This window comes from Lagenorhynchus albirostris, chromosome 10, assembly GCF_949774975.1.
Source record: "Lagenorhynchus albirostris chromosome 10, mLagAlb1.1, whole genome shotgun sequence".
Taxonomy (NCBI): Eukaryota; Metazoa; Chordata; class Mammalia; order Artiodactyla; family Delphinidae; genus Lagenorhynchus; species Lagenorhynchus albirostris.
In genome coordinates, this window is record NC_083104.1 from 44,003,624 (window position 1) to 44,029,233 (window position 25,610).

Genomic DNA, 25,610 nt, shown 5'->3' on the forward strand with positions numbered 1-25,610 from the left:
ATTGTAACGCTTCATGAGATCATAGACCAGGAAGAATTTTTTTCATTTGCTGGAAATGACATAAATGGAACAACTGATAATATTTGAAAAAGGAGTACAGATTAAATAATAGACTATGTAGGAATTCCCTGGCTGATGAGGATTCTGGGATTTCACTGCCGGGCCGGGTTCGATCACTGGTCGTGGAATAAGATCCCGCAAGCTGTGCCGTAGCCAAAAAAACCTCCAAACGCTATGTTATTATTAATGTAATGAGTTCGACCACTGAACTGATTATGTAGAATAATGTCCTTGTTTTTAGGAAATATCACATTTAAGTGTGTAGAGATAAAGGAACATCATGTCTGCAATTTCCTCTCAAATGGTTCAAAAAAAAAAAGATTAAAAGATAAAGCAATGGTAAAATATTACCACTTGGGGACAATTACCCGCGGTATCAACTAAGCCAATCCAGCAATTCCAGTCCGGGAAAAGGGGCGCGGCCTCCGCACACTCCGGCGAGCTCCAGCTTGTTTTCCCAGTGAGCATGCGTGCGCGTACGGGCGAACGTCCCAACCAATCAGTGCCCACGTCGGCGTCTCGTGCATCGCAGGGGCGGGGCGGCCTTCTACACATGCGCACAGTAGGGTGGGCTTTCTTCCTTTCCGCCTAACGCCGCCAATATGGTGAGTGTCCCGGTCGTGGGCTCCGGGTCGGCCTGCCATGCTGTTCCATCTCTACTTGGGTTGGGGAGTGGAGGCGCGGAATGGCGCCCAGTGGGTCTTAGGTAGCGCGCGGTGAGGGTCCTCGGGTGGGCAGGACATGGGGTTGGCAGCTTTCCAGATGCGCGCCCGACGAGCGCGTGTGGGGCCCGGTAGGCCTGGCGCTGCCTGGGCCACGCGTGCGCGCTTCGGCCGCCTGCGTCGGACCGCTGGTGTGCCCAGTCGCTTGGCCCGGCTGCTAGGGCCAAGCCGGAATGGGGCTGGTGATCCGGCCGTGCAGGCCCCGTAGGCCAGCGAAAACTTGGCTTTTGCCGCCGCCTTTGCGGATTTCGTCTATCTAAGTTCCATGGCACCTGGGCGTGTTATCCTCAACATTCTTTTTCCCTGTTGTTAGCCACACTGCCTTTAAGCTGCAAAGCCTTGCAAACTAGGGAGTATGTTTAATCATTTTCTCTTCCCCACCTCTCAATTTTAGGTGTTCAGGCGCTTCGTGGAGGTTGGCCGGGTGGCTTACGTCTCCTTTGGGCCTCATGCCGGGAGGCTGGTCGCGATTGTAGATGTTATTGATCAGAACAGGGTAAGTGCAAAGGAAGAGTGTCACAGCTTCACATGGCAGTGGATGGTATGCAGTGTAGATGATAATGGTAATTGTCCCAACAGCCGTCTTAGGATAGGAGTACTACGGGTGGTAGCTTTATTTTAGGAAACCCAACGCAGATAGGGGTTAGGAATACAGACTTGAATTGGTGGGTACTGCTGGGTTTGAGTAATACTTATGCTCCTTAAACTAGGCAGAGTTTTTAACTAATTATGGGCTAAAACATAGGTGAGGTTTAAATCAGTTACTATGTTTAAAGCAAGTTTAGAACAAAGCCAGGCACACAGAAAGCCATTATTTGCTATTGTCACTATTAGAGCACCACAACTGAGGGATTGACCAAAGGCTGTGAATAATCATAAAGTTATTTGTTGGGAATGCAAGGATTAAAGATTTTAAATTATATGTAGTTGCGTTTTATGCTGTGCTGTTGTTGCTAAGTCTTTTTAACCTTTAAAGAAAAGCATTTAAATATAAGGATTTGATGATTCTGAAAGGAATAATATATAGAATATTTGCATTTTGAATGCTGTTACTTTTTTACACTGAGATCCTTGATTTTACGTCTTCTAGGCTTTGGTGGATGGACCTTGCACTCAAGTAAGGAGGCAGGCTATGCCTTTCAAATGCATGCAGCTCACTGACTTCATCCTTAAGTTCCCACACAGGTAACTATCCACCAACCGTCACCCCTCCCCTAGTTTTGTTAATGCTAGCAAAAGCTTGCTTAGTTTAATTTAGAAATGTTTTTGCTATTTTGTTGATTTTCTCTTGAGAACATAGTAAGCAGTGTGAAAGTGAGAGCAGTTTAGAAGAGGAATTTACATCGTAGAAGTGGACAGGCATTATTTACTTATAAAATTCCCTGCGGTCCGGTAGTTCTCCGGCTTTCTCTCTATCCAGATTTCCCATCCTTTTTCTCTTGTTCCCCTTTCTTTCAGGTTTTACACAACAAAAGCCTCCCTGTATATGTGGTTCCCCCAACATGTGTTAGTCCATTTTAGCTTCAGAACAAAACTACCGATTGTCTCTTGCAACTCTATCATCAGTTGAGCTTTTTGTATGTGTCGGCTATTAAGTATTTAATATACATCATCTCCTTATGACAGCCACAAAGAGGTTCTATTCCCAGTTGTTTGTAAGGGATTAAGGCATTCTGTGATTCTTGACATGATTTAGGTTATAGAAGTTAAACACTACGGTGTGTTGCTGTGCAGTGACAGTTGTTTGCAATGGAACATGTGCTGTGACATATTGCTAGTTTATTTTCTAAGCATACTGGGTTTTGATATTTGAAAGGAATTTCAAAATGATTATAATTCCATTTTATGGTGTTTGAACACAAATCTTTATAAGCGTTATTGTACAAAATAAAAGCATAAGGCATAACGATTTACTTTACATCATTCTTTATGAAAAGGAAAATGCTTTCTACACATCCACTATTTGAGTGGTATTATATACATGATCAGGTGATTTTTAAACCCAGAAAGTGGAATAGTTTGCATATTTTTATTAAAATTTTGTTTGAGATTATAAGATATTCTGGCTTAGTGAACACCGTTCCAACAAGTAAAAGATATTGATACATTGTGCCAGGTGGTGTGTTTTCTATGGAGACAACTAGAACTGGAAGTAGAAAAAATGAGAAGGGTTCTTTTGGCATTTTCCTTATGCTTTTTTAATTTGAGGGGTATAAATTGTGCTTTTTCAGAGGATGAAAAGCTGTCCTTGGATCTGTGTGGTTTCAAAGATGATATCTATCTGTTTATTTATTTTATTTTTTGGCTATACTAGGTGTTAGCTGCAGCATGCGTGTGGGATCTAGTTCCCTGAGCAGGAATCGAACCTGGGCCCCCTGCATTGGGAGCACGGAGTCTTAGCCACTGGGCCACCAGGAATGTCCCAAAGATGATTTCTTAATCTATGGTATTGGCTCTTTCTAGTGCCCGCCAGAAGTATGTCCGAAAAGCCTGGGAGAAGGCAGATATCAATGCAAAGTGGGCAGCCACAAGGTGGGCCAAGAAGATTGAAGCCAGAGAAAAGGTAATGATTTAGAGTCATTTGAATTTGGACCTTCTCTGGGGAAGATTAGAAGGTGGTATGACAGAGGTTTTTTTTTTTTTTTTTAACAGAAAGCCAAGATGACAGATTTTGATCGTTATAAAGTCATGAAGGCAAGGAAAATGGTAAGTTTTTAATTAATTCAGGATTGTTGTATTCTAACCCTAAACTAGTTTGTCTGGTTAATTCTGCTTGCCTAAGCTTACAGACCAAAGTTGACTTATAGGAGTCTTAGACATCATAAGGGTTGTCTTCTGTACATACATATTCCATACATATAAGATGGACATGTGTTTTGTATGCATATATGGTAAACATTTCTATTGAAATTTTTCAGAGGAACAGACTAATCAAGCTTGAAGTTAAGAAACTTCAAAAGGCAGCTCTCCTGAAGGCTTCTCCCAAGAAAGCACTTGCTGCTAAGGGGGCAGCTACAGCAGCTGCTGCAAAGGTTCCAGCAAAAAAGATGACTGCTACGGGTAAGAAGGCTCCAGCCCAGAAGGTTACTGCCCAGAAAGCTGCAGGCCAGAAGGCAGCACCTCCTCCAAAGGCTCAGAAGTGTCAGAAAGCTCCAGCCCAGAAAGCACCTGCTCCAAAGGCATGTGGCAAGAAACCATAAGAGGCTGTTATAAACAGAATAAAGGTTCTTTTTGACATGCTGGCAAATCTGTTTAATGTATGGATTAAAGTCTGTTACTGGGGCCGGGATTATGAGGCAGATTGATGGTAGGGTTGTTAATGTTGTCATTGGAGAATCAGTTCCTTAGTCCCACTCTGCCCAGACTCAAAGTCATCACACAAAGTCATAAGTAATGTTCTCATGGGAAATCGTGATAATTAGACCACTGGGTTTTTTTTCCCTTGTACAAATATATTTCCCGTAAATAAGTAAAATCCCAGCTGCTTTTGATGCTCGAGTTTAGTAAATTTTCTTATAAAAATAAACTAGGAAAACAAATACATTATACATTGGTTCCTTAAAGATTCTGGTTCCCAATCATTTCTAATCAAAAGCTGGCTTCTGAGCCTCACTGGGACAAGGAGGACAGCTCCTTTTTGCTTGGTGGTATTAATAGGCAGGTGAAACAGTGTAATAGTTTCTGTGATAGAGGAAATACAGGCAATTTTGGGTTACCTGTCCTTGTCTGAGGGGGTTGTCTAAAGTGGAATCTTCAGCTTCCACCCAAAAGAAAGATGGTGTAAGGGGAAGGGTGGTATGAACCTCAGGAATATAGAAGACTGGCCAGAGACCACTGGACCCGGAAGCCAGTTGTTGGGTCTGTGTTGGGCAGGTGGGGTGTAAGAAGCCATAGGGTGTTTTTAAATGGAGTGATACCTGAGATTCAGATCATGTGCTGTTGAACTGAATAAAACCAGGCAACAAGAGTGGGAAGGTCAGATGGTGTCAAGCTTGGCCGTATTCCTTACCTTGACAAGAGTCCAAAATAAAGTGGCAATGGTGATGCCATTTGGTAGTCTTGATGTTAATGTAAATAAGTGATGCCTTCTACTAGTCTCTTGGTTTACCACTAGTGCTTCTGTCCCACCTTTTCTTCTTGGATTTTTTTTTTTTTTTAAGTTTCATGAACTGCATTCTCTAGTATTCCAGGTAGCATTCATGAGTAATAAACTTTTGAATGCTTGCTTGTCAAAGTATTTTTATTGTGTGCTTATGAGTTTTTACAGCACATCTGATAGCGAATGTATGGGTTTTTTTGTTTTGCTTTTTCCCCCACACCATTTCTGTAATTCTCCACACTTCAGTTAAATTCTGACCCTTAACTACCCAGGTGAGCCTCAGGTTAAGGGGTCTGCCCCGACTTCAGACATCAATTGCAAGTCCCAGGCCTCCTGTACTTCTCACTGTGCAGCTGAAAATTGGAGTTCCCATGACTCCTTCCTTAGGTTTAACAGTTTATTAGAGCTAAGGCTCATTGCAGAACTGGGAAATACGTTACCAGTTTGTCACAAAAGATAAAACTAGGGAACAGCCAAGTGGAAGTGCATGGGTCAAGGTGTGGGGGGAAGGGGCATACAGCTTCCCTGCCCTCACTAGCTTACCACCCTGCCAGCACCTTCATGTATTCATCCTGGAAGCTCTCTGAGCCCCCCATCCCTTGAGAGTTTTTATGGAGGTTCATTAGGTAGGCACGTTTGTTAAAATATTGGCCATTGGTGATTAGCTAGATCTCCAGCCCCTCTCTGCTCCAGGCGGTGGGGGTTAGCATTCAAGCCACGTGGTCCCAATCCCCTGGTGGATTCCTCTGGTGACGAGGACCCCCCAAGTGTCACCCCCAAAGTTAGGAGCCCCCAGCTGCTGACTTACCAGGAGACACAAAGGCAGTCTCACTACTCCGGAGACTCCAAGGATTTTAGGAACTTCTTGTGTCAGAAAGAAGTGAAGACCAAACATTTCTTTTTTTTTAATTTAATTTGTTTAATTTTTAAATTTTTTGGCCGCGTGGCATGTGGTATCTTAGTCCCCCAATGAGGGATGAGCCTGCGCCCCCTGCAGTGGAAGCAAGGAGTCGTAACCACTGGACCACCAGGGAATTCCCCAAATATGTATTTCTTAAATCACATTATTACAGCCTGTATCTGTATGATAGTTTAGAACCAGAAGTTGTTATGCTTTGCATGAATTGACTCAGTTAATCCATTGAATTTATGAGTTTGAAACTATTACCATTCTCAACTGAAAAACTGAGGAAAAGGTTAGTAATTCGCACAAGGCCATACAGTGAATAAATGGTGGAGACAGAATTTGAACCTGGATGGATAGTCAGACCCCTGACTTAATGACTTTAGGTCACAGTCCAGGCCATCAGCCACTAAAGTGGGAGAATGGGGCTTTACATTCATTAGGTTAAGTTGCTGCTAGCAAATCTTAGCGCCAGAACTCGAAGCATCACAAGAAATATAATGTCATCACAAGTGGTAACTGTCCTTGAGGAAGTGATCGTCAGCTTGGGGTGAGCAGCCATAGGGAAGAGCCGGTGCGGGAGCAGCGGCTGAGGTCTGGCTTGGGGGAACCATGGAGAAGGGCCAGCCTCCCGGCTTCCTAGAGAGGCGCCCAGGGCGCCGGCCGGGAGCGCTTCCGCCTTGGCTCTGTTCGGCTGGGCTGCCGGCACTCAGCGAGCGGCTGGGGATTACGTGACCCTGCTCCCCAGTGGCCCAGCCCTCCCCATCCGGAGCTCGGGCGTCAGGGCCTGGCACTCGCTGCGGAGGGGCCCTCGGGGCGCCACGAACCTGGTCCCAGCCTTCTGCTGGAGAGGCGCGATAGACCTTCCTGCCTCGAAGAGCCGGCCGGATCTCCTCTGATTCGCGGTACTCAAGGTGGGGTCAGGTGGCGTTTGGGGTCGCCTGCTTCCCAGGGTGGAGTGTCCAGATGTGGATGTGGTCTCCGGTCCGCATTGCCCACTGGGACGTTGAGAGTCTTAGCTTTTCCTCCCGGGGTCAGAACACCCCTTGCATTTTTTTCCGCAGGCGGTGCAGAGGTCCACGGACCCCTTTTACCCTACTTTCTCTCCAGAAGCTTGTTTAGAGTCTGCCATTCATGATCAGTAGAAGCATTCAGTGCAGACTACTTAGTAATGCATTCACAGTGAGTCAGGGATTTTCTTAAAAACCATGAATACACCGCAGTCCTTGACTCTTGCTTCAGAGATTCTTTCTAGGAATTTACATCCTCATCAGGCAAATTTGTAGAGTGTACAAAGGAGCAGTTGCAGCACACAATGAATCCCTAGCAAGGGTGCAGTGAGGCCATCCCCAGTGTCCTAAGAGTATGTTTCCAAGGATAGTGGCGAGGAGACTGAGGGAGGAAGAGGTGGCAAGTGTGGGAAACAACACAGGGTCAGTCTCATTGTGGTTCTTTCTCCTCTTAGCTCTGCAGGTTCTTGCTTTTCCAAACAGAGAGGGCACTGCACGAAGCCAGGGGTCATCAGCCATGCTCCAGAAATGGTCCCAGGTGAGCTGAGCTTTCTTCCAGCTTTCCATATTCAAAACAGATATGAAAGGGCTTTGCAGGACCCATAGCCTGCCTTGGACAGTCCTGTGCTTAGCTTTGCATCCATCAAAGAGTATGGCAAAGGAGTGTGTTAGGGGAGTTGATGAGGGAGAGTAGGATAAACTTGGGAGGATCAGGTTGGGAAAGAGGGGAGCACCGGCCAAGAAATTCTCCTAGAAACTGAGAATCTATGTCCATGCAAACTGCAAGTACGGTGCACAGATGAGCAGCTTTGATCTCACTGGGGGGCTCATTAGAAAGGCAGAACCTCAGATCTCCAGAATCAGAAGATACATTTGTACAATCTGGGGAATTAATGGGCAAGTTAAAATTTGGGGAGTGCCAGTCTGCGTGACAATACACAGAGGAAGGCTGCCTCCTAGGATTAAACAGGCACGCCCATAAGAGGAGTTTACTCTGCAGACCACGGAGTCAGGGTACAATGAAGCCCAAACAGGGAACATTGGAGGGTGTGGATCGATGAAGGAGGTGAATTCTTGGAGGAATGCTGAGTTTGGAGCTGAAGCCAGTGCCTCTAGCCCATTGCAAAGACTGCAGCTTAACCTGCGTAAGAGGCTGTATCCATTGTTGGCACAAATTCATGCAGCATTGGAGGAAGTTTTCCCTCCAGAGTTTTCTTAGTGGTACAGGATAATTTCAGTAAATTTTTCTCCAGAGTCCTACATCATGTAATGAGAAAGCTGGGTATATCATGTAATGGATGTATCATATAATGAGAAAGGTCCATCCCAAAAATTTAAGAGCAATGTGTACTTGGTTCATTTTTCTGGACACTGGACCATCCACTTCTGTTTCAGCACTTAAGCCAACATTAGTTCTGTGTCAGGAAATGTTTAAACATCTTTGGGGACAGTCTGTTCTCTCCAAGTGCTTTGTCTGGACTATAGTAGTCATGGGGGATTATGTTCCACTAAGAGAACCCCAAGCGATAGTCGCTTAAACAAGATAGAAGCTTCTCTCTCACAGCAAAGAAGTCTGGGAGAGGCAGCCTAGGGCTAGTGTGGCAGCTCCACTGTCATCACACATCCAGGTCCTTTATTTTTTTAATAAATTACTTTCGTTTTTAAAATTAATTATTTATTTTCGGTTGTGCTGGTTCCTCCTTGCTGCGTGCGGGCTTTCTCTAGTTGCAGCGAGTGGGGACTATTCTTCGTTGTGGTGTGCGGGCTTCTCATTGCGGTGGCTTCTCTTGTTGCAGAGCACAGGCTCTAGGCACGCAGGCTTCAGTAGTTGTGGCATGTAGGCTCAGTAGTTCTGGCTCGCAGGCTCTAAAGTGCAGGCTCAGTAGTTGTGGGTCACGGGCTTAGTTGCTCGGCAGCAGGTGGGATCTTCCCAGACCAGGGCTCGAACCCGTGTCCCCTGCATTGGCAGGCAGATTCTTAACCACTGTGCCACCAGGGAAGTCCTCCATGTTCTTTCCGTCTTTCTGCTCCACTGTCCTAGCACTGGCTCTCATGCCAAAGGTTACTTCATGATCCAAGGTGGCCGCTTGATTTCCAGCTGTCATGTGCATTCCAGCTAGAAGAGATGCTAAAAACTCAAACCTCTCAGCTGAGTTGCTCTCTTTTAGGACCTCTCAGAGGTGAGATAGATAGATAGATATATAGATAGATATAACTGTCAGCCTTTGCTCCAGTCTCTATGAGAAACATTTGTTATTTGGAATCTTTTAGGAAGTTCCCCTAATCTCATCTGTGGTTGTAATAAGTGCTGAGATTTATATAACATCATGTGCCAGGTGATGTTTGCTTTACACATATTAATTCATTCTATCCTTACAAGAGCCCCATAAGCTAGGTACTGCTATTATCCCAGTTTTCCAAATGAAGAAACTGAGGCACAAAAAGTTAAGTGTCTCATCCAAGTTCATACAGCTAATGGCTATAGGGATGGGATTTGAACCTAGGGAGTCTGGCTCTAGAGCAGGGTTTGTCAACCTCAGCACTGTTGACATTTTGGGTCAGGTAACCCTTTGCTGTGGGGGACCCTCCTGTGTCCCCCACAGTAACATCCGTCCCTGGCCTCTACCCACTAGGTGCCAGTAGCCGACAGTTGTGACAACTAAAACCATCTCCAGGCATTGCCACATATTCCCTGTTGAGCACAGTATCACCCCCACCCCGCCCCCCATTGAGAACCACAGCTCTAAAGTCCGTGCTGTTAGCCGTTATGCTGTGCTGCTCTGTTATCTGCTTCCCACGGAGAGGAATCTGCAACGCTGTTGATTTAATAATGGAGAAGGAGGAAGTACTAGCAAAGGACCAAAGCAGAGTGATGAGAGATGGAGCCGGATGTTGAGAAGCTGAATGTTGCAGAGAACAAAGAACGAAGGATGCGTCGATAATTAGAGAGGAGAGGAGGGTGGAAGCCATAATGTGAAGGAAGAAGGTCAGTACCATGGTCTCAGCTGTTGACTCTCAAGGAAGTAAAGACAGAATATTACATTCAGGATCAGCAAAGTGTCTGTTCTCTCCACTGTTTAGTAAGGGAGCCACTAGCTACAGGTGCCTATTTAAATTAAAATTAGAAATCCAGTTCATCAGTCACACTAGCCATGTTTAGATTTCCTGGTCAAGGTGTTATCTGATTTCTTCACTGTACAGTTATTATTTTCCCCTTGCGACTGATAAATCCGTTGGGAAACATTTAAGAGCATGCACATATCCTGCTTCTCATCAAAATTTCCGCCTAGATTTAGCATCCAGCGATGGTTCTTGTCTGAACCAATCTTTACAATGATGGCGTGTAAAGTATCGGATGGCTCCGATACTTCTTTGGTTATTTCTTCCACCCATAAGGGACTAAGAACAAAGAGACAGTTGTTGTCATGACAGACTGGGATAGGGGACAGTGTGATTCAGGGAGAGATATTATAGTAGGACTAATTTATATAAGTGGTCAGTTCATTTTGAAATTTTTGCTTCCTTATTCAGCCTTGTAATAAATACTCAGATAAAGAGGTCTCACTTTTGTCTATTTGAAAGTGCTTACTATCACTGATCCCCATCATCTAGAAATGGGAATAATAATTCTGACTTCACAGATGTGTTCTAAGGATTGAGCTAATTGATGTGAAAGTAACTGACACGGGACAAGGCACAATGGCCTAAAGGAGCTATGACTTTCCTTCTCCCTTGGGAAGGTGGAAACGTCCCCAGTGAGAGGCAGGAAGAGACACACCTGGTGAAGAGGACAGTGTTGGCAGGTCGGACAGAGCTTAGGTGATCAGGGACAGGTCCACGTTGAAGAATGGAGACTGCCTTTCTGTCCCTGGAGTCAGATGTGTTAGGAAAGGAGAAGGTGACATTGCCTTCATAGGACAAACAGCTTCCTAATAAGGCAAGATGTTGGGAAGAGGAAGAATCGCCCCTCTGTCTATACTAAAAGATATGGAGGGGGCCGTCCAGAGAGGAACTGAGTGGGAGGCCCCGATGGGGGCTTCAGAATGGGTGGAGCCTGGGCAAAAGATACCTGCTGTGGTCATTTTAGAAAACATGCCAGAAAGATGGACCCAGCCCATGGAACCAGACGCAGGGTTGCTGTGATCACCAGGCAGACAACAGTAGGTGCTGCACTGTGTGCTTGGGATGACAGTAGTGGGACCCCAGAGGCAAGCACATTGAAAATGGGGATGCTGGCTGAGGGCTGTGCCTGACTGGGGTGCTGTGTGGCTCTTCTTTCCAGTACACACCTTCCCTAGGGCTCAGAGCCATGGACTCCAGGAGATTCCTCCCTTCCCTGGAGTTCAGGCCGCTCCCTCTGTCCCATCCAGGGCTTGAGCAGGAACCTGTTGTTTCAGGAATCAGTGAGCTTTGAGGACGTGGCCGTGTACTTCACCCAGAACCAATGGGCCAGCCTGGACTCTGTGCAGAGGACCCTGTATAGGGAGGTGATACTGGAGAATTATGCAAACGTAACTTCCTTGGGTGAGTCCTCCTTCCTTCCTAAAACTCAGCTTTTGCCATTGTGGGCTCCTGGTTTCCTCCTTAATGGATCTGGGATCTCTAATACTACCAGGATTGATGCTCCATGAGCTGAGCTCCCCAATCCCCAGTTGTAGGAGAAGCTGCTGGAGAAAGATCTGGGTTTACTTTGGTTTTTTTTTTTTTTTTTAATTATTATTTATTTGTCTGTGCCAGGTCTTAGTTGCGGCATGCGAGATCTTCAGTTGTGGCATGCAGGATCTTTAGTTGCAGCATGCGTGATCTTTAGTTGCATGTGAAATCTTTAGTTGTGACATGTGAACTCTTAGTTGCAGCATGTGGGATCTAGTTCCCTGAGCAGGGACCGAACCCGGGCCCCCTGCATTGGGAGCGTGGAGTCCTAGCTACTGGACCACCAGGGAAGTCGCCACTTTGGTTTTAAACGAGACTTCTCGGGAATTCCCTGGCGGTCCAGTGGTTAGGACTCCACGCTTTTACTGCTGAGGGCACGGGTTCAGCCCCTGGTCAGGAAACTAAGATTCCCACAAGCTGCAAGGTGTGGCCAAAAAAAGACTTCCCCCCTTTCCCTGTGGGAACTCTCCTGGGAGGGGCTTTGCTCTGGGCACAGAGCACTGAGAAGGTTCCATGTTTGTTCCTTCACTCTTTCAGTTCCCTGGAGGAGACTCTGGCCCCATCTCCTCTGTGTGAGAGTCTCCTGGGGCTCCCGCATACACACTTCCAATGACAGTGGGAACTTCCTTTGTTCTCAGAGCCAGAATAAACTTCCTCCTGAGCAAAACAGTTTGAGCCCTCCTTACACCCCAGAATCTCTCCATACTTGCCTCACTTCATCTCCTAGGACATCACTTCTTTTTCCACCTGACAAAGCAGAGGGTGGGCTGAAAGGGGTCAGAGGAGACTCTCCTCAGCTTCCTGTTCCTTTTCTTTCTCCTTCAGCAACATTTCCGTTCCCCAAACCAGATCTGATATTCCAGCTGGAGCGAGGGGAAGCACCAGGGGGCCTGGATCCCTGGACACCCATCAGGAGAGAGGTGAGAGGTGTCTGCACAGGTAAGCAGGAGAACCTACCATGTTCCTCTTCAGCTTTGCCTCCTTCGGTCTTTTAATGATTTAACATGAAAAAGGTTCCCTTGCTGGAGCTTCAGACCCAAACTGGAAAAGACGAGTCCAAACATTTCATTTTCTGTCATTTTTCTTTGTAAAACTAAAGGATTTCAAACCTTTTGTAGTGAAAATAGGTTTCTATTGGTCAACTTAAGAATATAAACAGAATATAGTAAGAACTTGTTTCTGTAAGAATATTTTATATGGGTGCGTGTGAAACTGTACAGGAGAACGGAATGTTTATGAATTCCTGAACACTAAGTTATAAATTAGCTTTTGGAAGAAAGCCTGTTTATTTTGGGGAGTGTTTTTTCTACTTCTGTAAAAAATGCTATTGGCATCTTGATAGGGATTGCATTGAGTCTATAGATGACTTTTGGTAGTATTGACATTTTAACAATATTAATTCTTCCAATTCATGAACACAGGATATCTTTCCATTTAGTTGTGTCTTCTTTGATTTTTTTTTTTCCCTCAATATCTTGTAGTTTTCCGAGTAGATATCTTTCACTTCCTTGGTTAAATTTGTTCCTAAGTATTTTATTGTTTTTGATGCTGTTGTAAATGGGATCAATTTCATTATTTCTCAGAAAACTCATTGTTAGTGTATAGAAATTATTCAGATTTTTGTATGTTAATTTTATATCCTGCAACTTTACTGAATTCGTTGATTAGATCTAACAATTTTTTGTTGAGTCTTTAGAATTTTCTATATATAAAATCATGTTATCTGCAAATAGAGACAATTTTGTTTCTTTCTTTCCATTTCTGGTACCTTTTATTTCTTTTTCTTGCCTGTTTTCTCTAGCTAGGATTTCCAGTATTGTATTGAATAGGAGTGGTGAGAGTGGGCACCCTTGTCTTATTCCTGATCTTAGAGGAAAAGCTTTCAACGTTTCACCCTTGAATATGATGTTAGCTGTGGGCATGTCATTTATGGCATTTATTATGTTGAGATATGTTCTTTCTATGCCTAATTTGTTAAGAGTTTTTATCGTGTATGGATGTTGAATTTTGTGAAATGCTTTTTCTATATCTATTGAGATGATCATACAATTCTCTTCTTTCATTCTATTAATTTGAAGTATTGGTTGGTTTGCAGAAAGCATGATTGGGAATGAGTGGTTTCCTTTCTTGAAAGATATTGAATTGAAGTAAATGTAAAGAACCATCCAGAGATTTGGTGTATAGCCTTTCTCATTCAATTGGCCCTGTTCTTATACTCTCTCAATCGCTAATGCTATTCAGAACCTCTGTAAACCAAATGCCCCTTTATTATTCACCCACACTCTGTTTTCATCAGTACCTTTAGGTTGACTCCAGCACTTCAGGTCACCTTGATGAAACCCTTTCCCAGGGACCCACCTGCAATTGTCAGTGTCTCCCTTTGCCACAGCTACACATTATTTAGTTAGCCTGCCAGCAGCTTTAAACCAGCATTGTCCAGTAAAGCTTTCTACAGTGATGCAAGTGTTACATATCTGCACTCTCCAATATGGTAGCCATTAGCCACATGAGCACCTGAAATATGGCTAATGCAGCTGAGGAACTGAATTTTTAATTTCGTTCCATTTTAATTAATTTAAATTTAGGTAGCCACATGTGGCTAGTGACCACCTAATCAGACAGTACAGCCTAAAACCATGAAAAAACAGCCTCCAACTGCCTCTTTTAGTTTCTAGATCGGTGGGTTTCAAACCCTAGTGTGCATCAGAATCACTTGCAGGGCTTGTTAAAACACAGACTGCTGGACACCACCTCCAGAGAGCCTAATTTGGCAGATTGGGGTAGGGCCTGAGAATCTGAATTTATAACAAGCTCCCAGATAATGATGGTCCTGGAACCACACTTTGAGGACCACTGTTCTTGAGAATCTTGAACTGTGTTTTTAAAATTCTGGGTTGCAACTCCTCAATGAGTTGTGCTCAGCATTTAAAAATTAGACTAGACTGTGCTAGGCTTAAATAAAATAGACCAAACTTGTATAAAATCTGTCATACGTTCATTACTCTTAAGGGTATCATTCTGCGAAACTTTTGTTTCTGTTTCAGTTTTGTACGAGTGTATACGTTTTTGTGTGGAAGCATGTGTGTACTGAGTGAGTCATGATCAAAATAACTCAAGAAACACTAAGCTAGAAATTTCACTTTTGGTGCCTGAAAAGGCAAAAACGGCTTCCCTGTTGTAGTGCCACCAGTGAGAGTGTGGGTCCCCCTTGCCCGCCAGTTGCCTTCTCCAGTCCTAGAAGGGTCTTGACTAGCCATGTCTTTTTTCCTTTCATGGGTAAGTCTCTCTCCCAGAGGACAGCACATAGGTTTTGAAATTGCGGTCCTTTTATGAACCCCTCACAACCGGCAGTGTTACAAACCGTTTTTGCCCCAGTCAGACTTGCTATAGAGCACATCTCCTTAAAGATTACAGAATACTCTAAAGCATTTGGACTTTCTTGCCTTGACAGGGCCTTGAGATCCACTGTTGTGGACAGCATCTCCCAGCCCTCTGGATGCTGTGTGGCATGAGAGCTGCTTACCCAGCTCTCTTTGCTGTAATTCAAAGATCTTCTTCCTCTACCTCAGCTCCGTCTGCTTTCCCTTTTTTTTTTGGCTGCTCTGTGTGGCTTGCAGGATCTTAGTTCCCCAACCAGGGATTGAACCCAGGCCCACAGCAGTGAAAGCGCTGAGTTTTAACTACTGAACCACCAGGGAATTCCCTCCCTCTACTTTTCTTAATTCCTTTCTATTCCAGCAATTTCTCCACCCCATTCCCATTTTTCTTCTTCCATTCGTCTCCATTAACAGTTTCTGCTGTCTGCACTGGTTTTGTTGTCTTAATGGCATTGCTTTACTTCTCCACCTCCAGTATTTTTTTTTTTTTTCGGTATGTGGGCCTCTCACTGTTGTAGCCTCTCCCGTTGCGGAGCACAGGCTCCAGACGCGCAGGCTCAGCGGCCATGGCTCACGGGCCTAGCCACTCCGCAGCATGTGGGATCTTCCCGGACTGGGACACGAACCCGTGTCCCCTGCATCGGCAGGCAGACTCTCAACCACTGCGCCACCAGGGAAGCCCCACCTCCAGTATTTTTAACTGTTCCTTCAGGGCACCATCAGGAGGCTATGTCTCCCTCCAAAAAGTATATATGTCCCGGGCAAGCTAGTACTGCTTAATCCCTTTCTCCTTCTAGCATAAATAAGTGACTGTTATGTTTTCTTTTTTCTTTTCTTTTTTTTTTCTTTGATACCTTTATCTTTATGTAATGCCCTTCTTTGTTTTTTTGTCAGTCTTTGTTTTAAACTATATTCTCTCTGGTATGAGTATTGCTACTCCAGCTGGTATGAGTATTGCTACTTCAGCTTTCTTTTTGTTTCCATTTGCATGGAATATCTTTTTCCATCCCTTCACTTTCTCTGTGTGTGTGTGTGTATTTATTTATTTTAATTTTTACTTTATATTGGAGTATAGTTGATTAACAATGTTGTGTTAGTTTCAGGTGTACAGCAATGTGATTCAGTTATATTATGTTTTCTTTTTATCATGCTAGGTTGTAAAACCAAGACTGAGAATGGAGGGCAAACTCCAGAGCTGAGCATTTCTAAAGGACCAGAGTCACACAGACCGATAATGGAGGTACTGCTGGTGGTTGTTCCCCAGCACCCTCACTTTGAGAACAGCTTAGAGAAGCTGAAGCTGTATGACATGGGGAAGAAAACAAACTCAAAGAATGGCGATTTCACAGATTTGCCAGTCCAGGATCATACATCTTCCACTGTTGAAAGAGAAGAGATAGCCAGACAACTGGAAGGAAGATGTGGTGTCCACACACATCTCATTGCAAAGCAGGGCCTCCCTAGAGAACAGGTATTTTATAAATGTGGTGAGTGTGGCAGATATTTCAACCAACGTTCAGACCTTCACCAGCATCAGAGAATTCACACGAATGAGAAGCCCTACAAATGCAAAGAATGTGGGAAAGCCTTCAGATATAACTCAAAACTGTCACGGCACCAGGAAATCGACACTGGGGAGAAACCGTACCCGTGCCAGGAATGTGGACAAGCCTTCAGTCAAAACTCCCACCTCCTTCAGCATCAGAAACTCCATGGGGGAGAGAAACCCTATGAATGTAGGGACTGTGGGAAAACCTTCAGCTACAACTCAAAACTTATCCGGCATCATCGAATCCACACTGGGGAGAAACCCTTTAAATGTAAGGAATGTGGGAAGGCCTTTCAGTGTAGCTATGACTGCGTCATCCATGAGCGAGTCCACACTGGGGAGAAGCCATACGAATGTGAGGAGTGTGGGAAAAGCTTCAGCTCGAATTCAGTCCTGATTCAGCATCAGAGAATCCACACTGGGGAGAAACCTTACGAATGTAAAGAGTGCGGCAAGGCTTTCCACCGGAGTTCGGTATTTCTCCAACACCAGAGGTTCCACACTGGGGAAAAACTCTGTAAGTGTCATGAATGTTGGAAAACTTTCAGTTGTAGCTCACGCTTTATAATACATCAGAGAATCCACACCGGGGAGAAACCTTATGAATGCCAGGAGTGTGGGAAGGCGTTCAATCAGAAAATCACCCTGGTTCAGCACCAACGAGTTCACACTGGGGAGAAACCCTACGAGTGTAAGGTGTGCGGGAAATCTTTCAAATGGAGCGCAAGTTTCATTCAGCATCAGAAACTGCATACTAGGAAGAAACCTGCCCAAGTTACAGGGCCGTCCCTCGTTAAGCCCCACTGCCCCACTTCAGTCCTCTCCCCTCCACCTCCCCAACATGCGAGCCCTGCCCCAGCCATGCCAGGGTCTCCCCTGTCTTCTCCATGTGCAGTGCTGCTTCCTTCCTCTGTGCCTCTCTTCATGCTGCTCCCCTCATCTGAAATGGCCAAGTCTTCACCTGTCCAAATCATGCATTTCTTTCAGGATCTTGCTTCTCCTGGGAAGTCATCCCCTCATAGCCTGAACCCTTTATCTCATTCCCCCTGAGCTCCCTCATGTTCTCAACTCCATTGTCCCTAGGGTAGCAGACTTTCCTCTGGTCTCCTGGTCATGTCTTTAATGATACTCTTCTGGTCTTCCATAAGTAAATCATTATTGTTTTCCCAGCTCCATTTAAGTTTCATGCATAAGGACCGTGTTTGATTACCCTCTTCTCTCCCTCGGGTAGCGAACGGTAGTATATATTTTTTTGGGGGGGGGCATGCCTCACAGTTTGCAGGATCTCAGTTCCCTGACCAGGGATTGAACCCAGACCACAGCAGTGAAAGCCAGGAATCCTAACCCCTAGCCCACCAGGGAACTCCCTGTAGTATTTGCTCTTTATCATGCCCAGTTTTGGCCTACCATCAGTCTGCTCCTGTCTTCAGGGGCTACTAGGGTTGGAAGAGTTGGCAGAACATTTTGGGCTTTAGGGGGATGTCATTACAATGAGATGAGCCATAGTAATTCAACAAGTAGGGAAAACGCAGAGTCTGTGGGAGGAAGTAATCAGAAAAAGTATCCAATGATTACCTTCAGTATTTAAGGAGGGCCATTTGGTGGGGCCAGTAGCAAATTTCATTGTGGGGAATCTGAGCCTTGGGTTTTCTATTACCTTGATAATGACCATTATGAGGATCTTGTGTAACTAAGCTATAGTGCAAGGAAATAATCAGCGACAAGAATATGATTGAAAGGGGATGTGCTTTTTCTGTTTGGGTTTCTTTGCTGTTCCCATCCATATCATTGTTTACTTTTAGTGTCCACTCAACTATGTAGGTACAAAAAGAGACTTGGGCTTGTGCAATTGAGGGCAGGTGCCTGGGTGTATATCTAAATTATACATGGGGTGATGCTGTTGGCATCACACTGGGGAACACCAGAGGGAAGGAGAAGAGAAACCCAACAGTGACTTGCTGTAGCTCCTGCCTTAGAAGAGAGCTCATTCCTGATCAGTTACCATGCGTGCCTCAGCCTGTTATCACACCTACTCCACGTCCCCTATCATTCATTTGTGAGGGGTGGTGCTTTTGAATTAATTTCCTAATGAACGACTTTGGTAACACCAGAGAGAAGAGTTTAAAGGACGCTAATCTTACCAGATGTTATGATCTCACTGGCTTGGCCACACTGTCCATCCAGTGGTTAGAGGCCCTGACCTTTCTCAGAATCACTGCTTCAGGACAGTGTAGTGACGTGGAAGGGTACTTTAAATAATTACGTGGGGATAAGTACTAAGAAAAGGATACATACATTGTCATTATAACACCATAAAATTGTCTCTAAGGGAGGGCAAAGAAAGGTGGTTTTGGTTTTGGTTTTGGTCAGGCTTATTGAGATATACTTTATAGACAGTAAAATTCACCCTCTTAAAGTATACAGTTTGGTGAGTTTTGACAACTGAATACATTTGTGTAACCAAGATACAGAAAAGTTCTATTACCCCAAAACGCTCCCTCAGCACAGGGAGAAAGTTAAAAGCTTGGCAGGATGTTAAGGATATTTTCTTTATTTTCATTCCTTGATAAAGTTTGTGCAATACATAGAATTCAGCGGACTAAAAGGCAGAAACCAACCTTACTTACCCAGCTGTGGTCAGAGCTTCCAGAATATGCAAAGATGCCTCATCCAGAATCATTGTTAAGAAAAGCAGTCAAAATATAGGAAAATGACAATAACTGTGGTTTCTTTATCACACATATTTCTGACACATGCACACATATATATGTGTGTGTCAAAAACATAATATATATTTATATGTAATATGTGTGTATCTATATGTATGTGTGTATATATATGTGGGTAACTATGTAAATTTTGTCCTATTTATTTTCCTAAAACACCATTAAACAGGAAGGGGCTCCTGGGAGGATTATAGCAAGGAAGGGCACCTGGGAGGATTATAGCAAGGAAGGGTGGGGGTGAGAGACTCTAAACTAGCCAGACTTCAGAAAAGGGGAACTTCTAAATATAGTTTGGAAGGGAGCAGATTATACCATGAGAAGAAAGCAAGGAGTGAGGGAAAAGTAAACAGATCTGCTCTGGGCTGAAAGTGGCTTTTGAGTGCTCACAACAAAGAGATTTATGGGTTTCTGACTTTGGTGACTTTTATTTTCTCATTTATTTCTTCCTTTATTCATTAATTCAACAGGCATTTAGAGCTTTTTCCTGTTGTTAATTGAATGTTATTACATAGCCTCCACAACATCTACTAGGTGCTGAAAGGTGAGCGACGTGCTGTCCTTTCTGATGCAGGGACCAGCATTGCCAGGTGTCTGGCACTTAATTAGACACTCAGGAGTTTTTTTGAAAAGGGCCATAATGTAGCTCACAGAGAGGACACGTGTAAAAATAAACTCACACATAACTTAGTGTTCTGGGGCTTTCTTGGTGGTGTAGTGGATAAGAATCCGTCTGCCAATGCAGGGGACACAGGTTCTAGCCCTGGTCCGGGAAGATCCCACATGCCACAGAGCAACTAAGCCCGTGCACCACAACTACTGAGGCTGCATGCCTAGAGCCCGTGCTCCACAACAAGAGAAGTCACCACACTGAGAAACCCGCACAGCGCAACGAAGAGTAGACCTCACCGCAACTAGAGAAAGCCCATGCACAGCAATAAAGACCCAATGCAGCCAAAAGTAAATTAAATAAATTTTAAAAAATAACTTAGTATTCTTTCAGGAGTTTCTATTTTCTCTGAAAGTGAAATAACATTATAACCAGCTGACTGCCCCACGCCCCCCAATTTGCATGAGGACTGCCTGCTTCCCTCTGGAAAGGTATGTGGGTGTCATTTTACCTGAGTTAATTCAATTTTGAGACTTTTACCTTTACCAGTGACTTGGCTTAGTACGTTATGTAGGACTCTGTTTCAGAATAGCAGAGACCTACTTGAATTAACTAAAATATACTTAATTTATTATAAGGACTCCTGTGTGCATCCTGACATCCAAGGGCAAGATTGCAGCCAGGAGGTCCGGGGGCTGGAAACCCAAGCAATCAGAACCACAGGCGGCACAGTTGGGCTCAGTGTCAGCAGGCTCCTCGCTTCCCATCTCCTCTCCCCTCTTGGAATTCCTATTTTCTTCACCCCCAGGCACAAGGCAGAAGTTGCCACAGGTCCCACAGTTTACAACTCCACTCCAGGGACCAGCCCGAATTGAGACTCTCCCAGACTTAATTCCAAATTCCTAGGAGAGTCTGAATTGCCCAGTTTCGGTGTTCACTTCTGGCCGACTCTCCTCTGGTGGGGGGTTGTGGGGGTGGTTCATACAGTGTAATGAGGCTGCTGGGGCCCCACCCTGTGGTAAGGGGGCAAATATCCAAAAGGTATCTGTTGCTGACTTCTTCGATTACAATCTTTTCCCTCATTTCTATTGCTCCATGTCTCCTGGCAATGAAGATAACTTCAGGATATTTTTTTCCCTACAGTCTGGAATCTTTGGGCAATTTATCTTTTTTTTTTTTTTTTCGGTACGCGGGCCTGTCACTGCTGTAGCCTCTCCCATTGCGGAGCACAGGCTCCGGACGCGCAGGCTCAGCGGCCACGGCTCACGGGCCCAGCCGCTCCGCGGCATGTGGGATCTTCCCGGATCGGGGCACGAACCCGTGTCCCCTGCATCGGCAGGCGGACTCTCAACCACTGGGCCACCAGGAAAGCCCTGGGCAATTTATCTTTGATAGTCTTCCATTGGATGTGTTGATCATCCTCCATTAACGTTTCCTGGCTCACAGTAAGCTCGGTCTGTGCATTCAGACTTTCGTTTGTTGTTGGCTTGTGACTGGCTGGTTTGGGGTGGATTTGCTGGTGGGGTTATGTGAAGTGTTAACCCCTCTGATTTCCTCTGTGCTCTGTGTTTGGGGTAGACAGGTACTTCTGGCCATGGGTTGAGTGAGGGTCAACCTCTGTGGCTCTTGGGCCTTTTCCTTTGGGGTGTATGTGTGTAGTTGACCCAGCAGTGGCAAGGCTGGCTCCCTGGTTATAGGTCTCCATCTAGTTCATTTCTGGTTATAGTTCTCCCACTTTTCCTTCTCTGTTCACAGTCACTCCAAAGTGGAAGCTGGGTTGTTGATCAGAAAAACAATGTGACTGCGTGATTTCTCCCTTAATCTAGCTACCACTGCCACACCTCCTGAAGGAATAAGCCTCCAGCAGGGTATTCCCTGCATCTCCCTTAACTGCCCCTGCCCCTGCCCTCATCCCGCCAAGCTGAGACTTCTAAGCAGCACCTTCAGGGAGATCTCATTCTGTGCACTCCCTGTACCCTACACATAACAGAGATTAGGCAAGCTGTGAGGCAAACTTCTGTCTGCTCCTACGGTTCAGTTTAAATTGTAATGCGCTCCGCTGACAGTCCTCAGCATTTATAGTGTGAAATCGAGCTAATTCTCTACTTTCTAGCCTTCTCCGGGAAAGTTAGCACTTAGTATGTGAAATTTTGCCTTGTTAACAAGTTAGAAGGAACAGCGATTGAGCCAACTTCAGACTGTTAGTTTAATCTTTACCAGTCCACCCTTGGACTGTGTCCCAGGAATAGGGAGGGATTAAGAAGAGATACAAACATTTGTTTCCATATATGATGTCACATCCTGGAGGCCAAGAATCCCCGCTTTTCGATCACAGTTGCACCAGCCCTGCTGCGGCCCCATCTGCAGTCAGCCGCTGAGATCTAGGCAGGCAGGGTTGCCACAAGACCGTCGCTGCCGCCACTGGCCATCTCCAACATCTCCAACGGAGATAGGGCCCGGCGAAGCGGGAGGGTCACGTAAGCGCCCTGGACCGGCACCACCGAGAGGAAACCTCCGGGCTTCCTAGAGCGGACTGTGGGCTTCCGCCGTCCTTCCGGCTCGGCGCTGGCTGGGGGAGCCCGCCCTCCGGCGGGAGAGTGGACTGTTGTGCTAACCGTCCGCCGGGGTGATCTCGGCCTCGGAGGCGAGGTGGCTCGGCGCATTCGTGGTCTTGGCTGGCTTGAGAGCCTTGACCTGGAAGAGCCTGGCCGAAGAGGCCCGCGCCCCTGCCCGCGGTGGCGGGTTCGTTCGTCTTCCTCCGAAGGGCTTTCTGTGCCCGCCGCCTTCGTTGGCGGCTGGTGATGTCGGCGTCGCCTGCTTCCCGCCGCTCCGAGCGGGCGTGCGCCCAGCATCACCCACCGGTCCACTTGAGCATCTCTTTTTCCTGTTTTGACCCGCTGCCAAGCCTCCACCAGCATTTTGTGCTGTAGCCCCTCTCGGTCCAGGCGCCCCCTTTCTCTCCAGAGGAGACCTCTCTTGGTCATCGTGTCAAAGTGTCCAGGGTGAACTGAACTCAGCTTCGACTTGTACAGAGGTGACCCGGTCTTTGAAAGGGAGAATGAGAGAGTAGAGAGGGGGCGAGTGGAGACTCAGTAAAGCAGGGAAGTCAAGTGAAACCCGTCTGGGTTTGCTAACTGGCGCTTATGGAAGTTAGGCTCCTACCCCCTCCCACAGAGACTGGGAGACAGAGGCCCTATCTTCAGGAGTTGGGTGGAACAAGCACTATATTCTTTAGACAACCTTGAATTTTCTCAAGCAGACCCTCTAAGAGGGGGTAGGGTCATCCTAGGGATGTGGCCTTGAACTGTTAGAGATGATGTTAATGTCTTGTTCATGTTTTCATAGGCCAGGGTTTGAAGGCCTAGCGGAGAAGGGGCTCAGGGGAGCCTGCCAAGAGTCTGGTCAAGGACAGAATCTTTGTCACTGGTCAGGGTCACAGGACATATTCAGTAAAAATTTTCTGTTCCAACCCAAGCAGTCACTGAGGCCAGGATTCTCCTCTAGCCGAGACTCAGTTCTGGATAATGTAGTGTTGTGGCATATTTTGAGAAGCCTTGTGCCTTGCCAGCAAGCGGATGGAGCAGTTATAACTCTGTGGGTGAGGGGAGGGGCCGGGCTGCCATGGAGTGGTAGGGCAGTCATTGTCCTAAGAGTTAAGGGAGCCCAGGGATGGTGTTGAGAGATGTGAAGGGGAGTAATGCACGTACGGGCTGCGAGAGAGGGGCAGTTTCCCTTGGAGCTCTTTTCTCCTTAGATCTGAGACTCTTCCTCTTCCCAAATCAGAGAGCAGTGCAGGAAGCCAGGGGACGGCAGCCATGCTTCAGACAGCGTGGTCCCAGGTGAGCCGGCTTCCTGACAGCTTTTCTTAGATCAGCTCTCAGAGAAGTCTATGCCAGACTCGGGCCTGACTTGGGTTCCCCTTTGCCAGGCAGCTGTGGATGTGTGTCTATGCGGGTGAGGGTGTGTTTGGGGAAAAGTGGTTTGAGGTGAGATGAGATTATCCCCAGTGGGAGTTACCTTTGTCTACAGAGAGGACATGATTTTCAGAAGATCCATTTAATTGCATGCGTTGGAAGCACTGCCAGTAAAATTTTCTGGGAGCTACAAATCCACATCAGTTTCTACAGATGAAGTCTACCAAGAGGCAGGTCTCCTGTGCCAGTAGTTTGCAACTGTCCTTGGAGGCCATGGAACTTAGAAGAATTTGGAAGACACCCTGGGGATGCTAGATGAGTAGGGCATGAATCTAGGAGGGGCAGGAGGAGGACTGCAAAACCGATGACATTAGGCAGTTCCAACAATTATTGGGGAAATAAAGGAGGACTGAGTAGTGCAGCAGAGGCTGTGGGGTGTGGAGCCAGAGAATTCTGTGTCATGTTTCCATGGTGTTTAAAATGCTTCCCAGCTCCCAGGAGAAACTGCACGGGTATTGGTTAATGGGCTTTTCTAGCTGTGTGGCCTCGGATTACTTCTAAACCTCTTTGGCTTCAGTTTCCTCAGTTGTAAAATGAGGAACGTAACAGTACCAGTCTCAGAAGTGAAAATGAAAAGTGATGATGCTTACAGAGCCTTAGCGCAGTTTCTAGCACCTATTAAGCTCCCATAAATCTTAGCTATTATATAAAGACTATTTAAGTGACTAGTGCAAGGAAGTTTAATTAATGAATATGAATTGATTGCAACAAAGTAATACATTTGTTTAATGTATTTAAAAAAATATTAGTTCTTCCTTTTGGATTGCGGTTGCTGTCTAGATGATTCTGTTTGGTTTCAATATCTATTTATATGTGTAGTTACAAGAGGGAGCTGGGCTGGAGCAATGTGCAGCAGATGCCTAAGTGCAGGAGACTGGTTACACGGTATGTGAAAGGCCCCCATCATTGGGCATTTGAGACAGCAGAGGAAAGTCTCTGGATACTGTAGCACCTGTGGTCACAGAAGAGAAGCCATTCCTGTTACTGTGCAGGCCCTCTGTCATGTAGTTGAACTAATTGAAGATGCCTTTGTAATTAAAACCTTTCTGGGTAGAAGCACTGAATTTCTCCAGGTTGGGCCTGGAACACACATCCGGGTATATGGTGGGAAAGGGCTCTAAGGCTAAACGTTAATAGCTGTTTCCCTACACTGTGTCACACATTGGAGCCCAAGCCGCACTTGTATCTCTATAAACAACACAAACTTGTAAGCACTTATTACGTGCCAGGCACTACTGTAAACACTTTGTCAGTCCATGAATTCATTTAATTATTATCCTTCAACAGCCCTTTGTGGTTGGTACCTCCATCATACCCAGTTAACAATGAAACAGGCAAGGCAACTTGCTGCTGGTCCCACAGCTAGTAAGTGGTACAGCGGCCAGGTTTTTGGACCAGGGGCTCTATGCTCTCAACCCATACACATCTGGCGGTTGAAGTGATGGGCTCCACTCTTCCAATTTCCAATCCTCCCACATTGGTGTAGCCACAGAACCCAGGCCTCTTGGGCATATGTGGAGCAATGGTCCCCTCAGTACCTGGAAGGGCAACCAGAAGTAGTGAACGCCAGAGAACCCTAGGTAATTCCCAGGATTGAAACCATTCTGTGGCTTGAGCCAGCCGGCCTACATCCCCCGGAGGAGCTACCGAATGGGGCCGCTGCGGGACCCGAGCCTCCGGCCAGCAGCTCTGTCCTTTGCCATCTCCCAAAGTAGAGGCTGGACGGCTGCGGCTGCGATAGGGAACCACAGAGATGGGAAATTTCCCAGGTTCCTAGAGAGGAGGGGAGACGGTTACCGCACTTGCCACTGAACCTGTTGGAAGCTTTCCCAGAGGCTGGCTGCAGTCCCATGCTTTCTCTTCGCTTGCACTGTGCGGGGTTAGTGGCTTCCTGGGATGCGGGTGCCGGTGTCCGGGTAACAGATTCGC

The 25,610-nt window shown here is 45.9% G+C and overlaps 2 protein-coding genes across 2 annotated transcripts; both read left to right on the plus strand.

The window, feature by feature from the left end:
* The first annotated feature begins 612 nt into the window (after nucleotides 1-612).
* On the plus strand, nucleotides 613-4,029 carry RPL14 (ribosomal protein L14). The gene is made up of 6 exons (XM_060162221.1): nucleotides 613-665; nucleotides 1,177-1,278; nucleotides 1,873-1,967; nucleotides 3,246-3,345; nucleotides 3,435-3,488; nucleotides 3,701-4,029. Exons 1-6 carry the CDS (start codon nucleotides 663-665, stop codon nucleotides 3,980-3,982), a joined length of 636 nt encoding a protein of 211 aa, XP_060018204.1. The 5' UTR covers nucleotides 613-662; the 3' UTR covers nucleotides 3,983-4,029.
* Nucleotides 4,030-6,574: 2,545 nt separating this feature from the next.
* On the plus strand, nucleotides 6,575-20,084 carry ZNF619 (zinc finger protein 619). Its single transcript, XM_060164073.1, has 5 exons — nucleotides 6,575-6,699; nucleotides 7,251-7,333; nucleotides 11,193-11,319; nucleotides 12,274-12,387; nucleotides 15,980-20,084. Exons 2-5 carry the CDS (start codon nucleotides 7,313-7,315, stop codon nucleotides 17,422-17,424), a joined length of 1,707 nt encoding a protein of 568 aa, XP_060020056.1. The 5' UTR covers nucleotides 6,575-6,699; nucleotides 7,251-7,312; the 3' UTR covers nucleotides 17,425-20,084.
* Nucleotides 20,085-25,610: the final 5,526 nt, after the last annotated feature.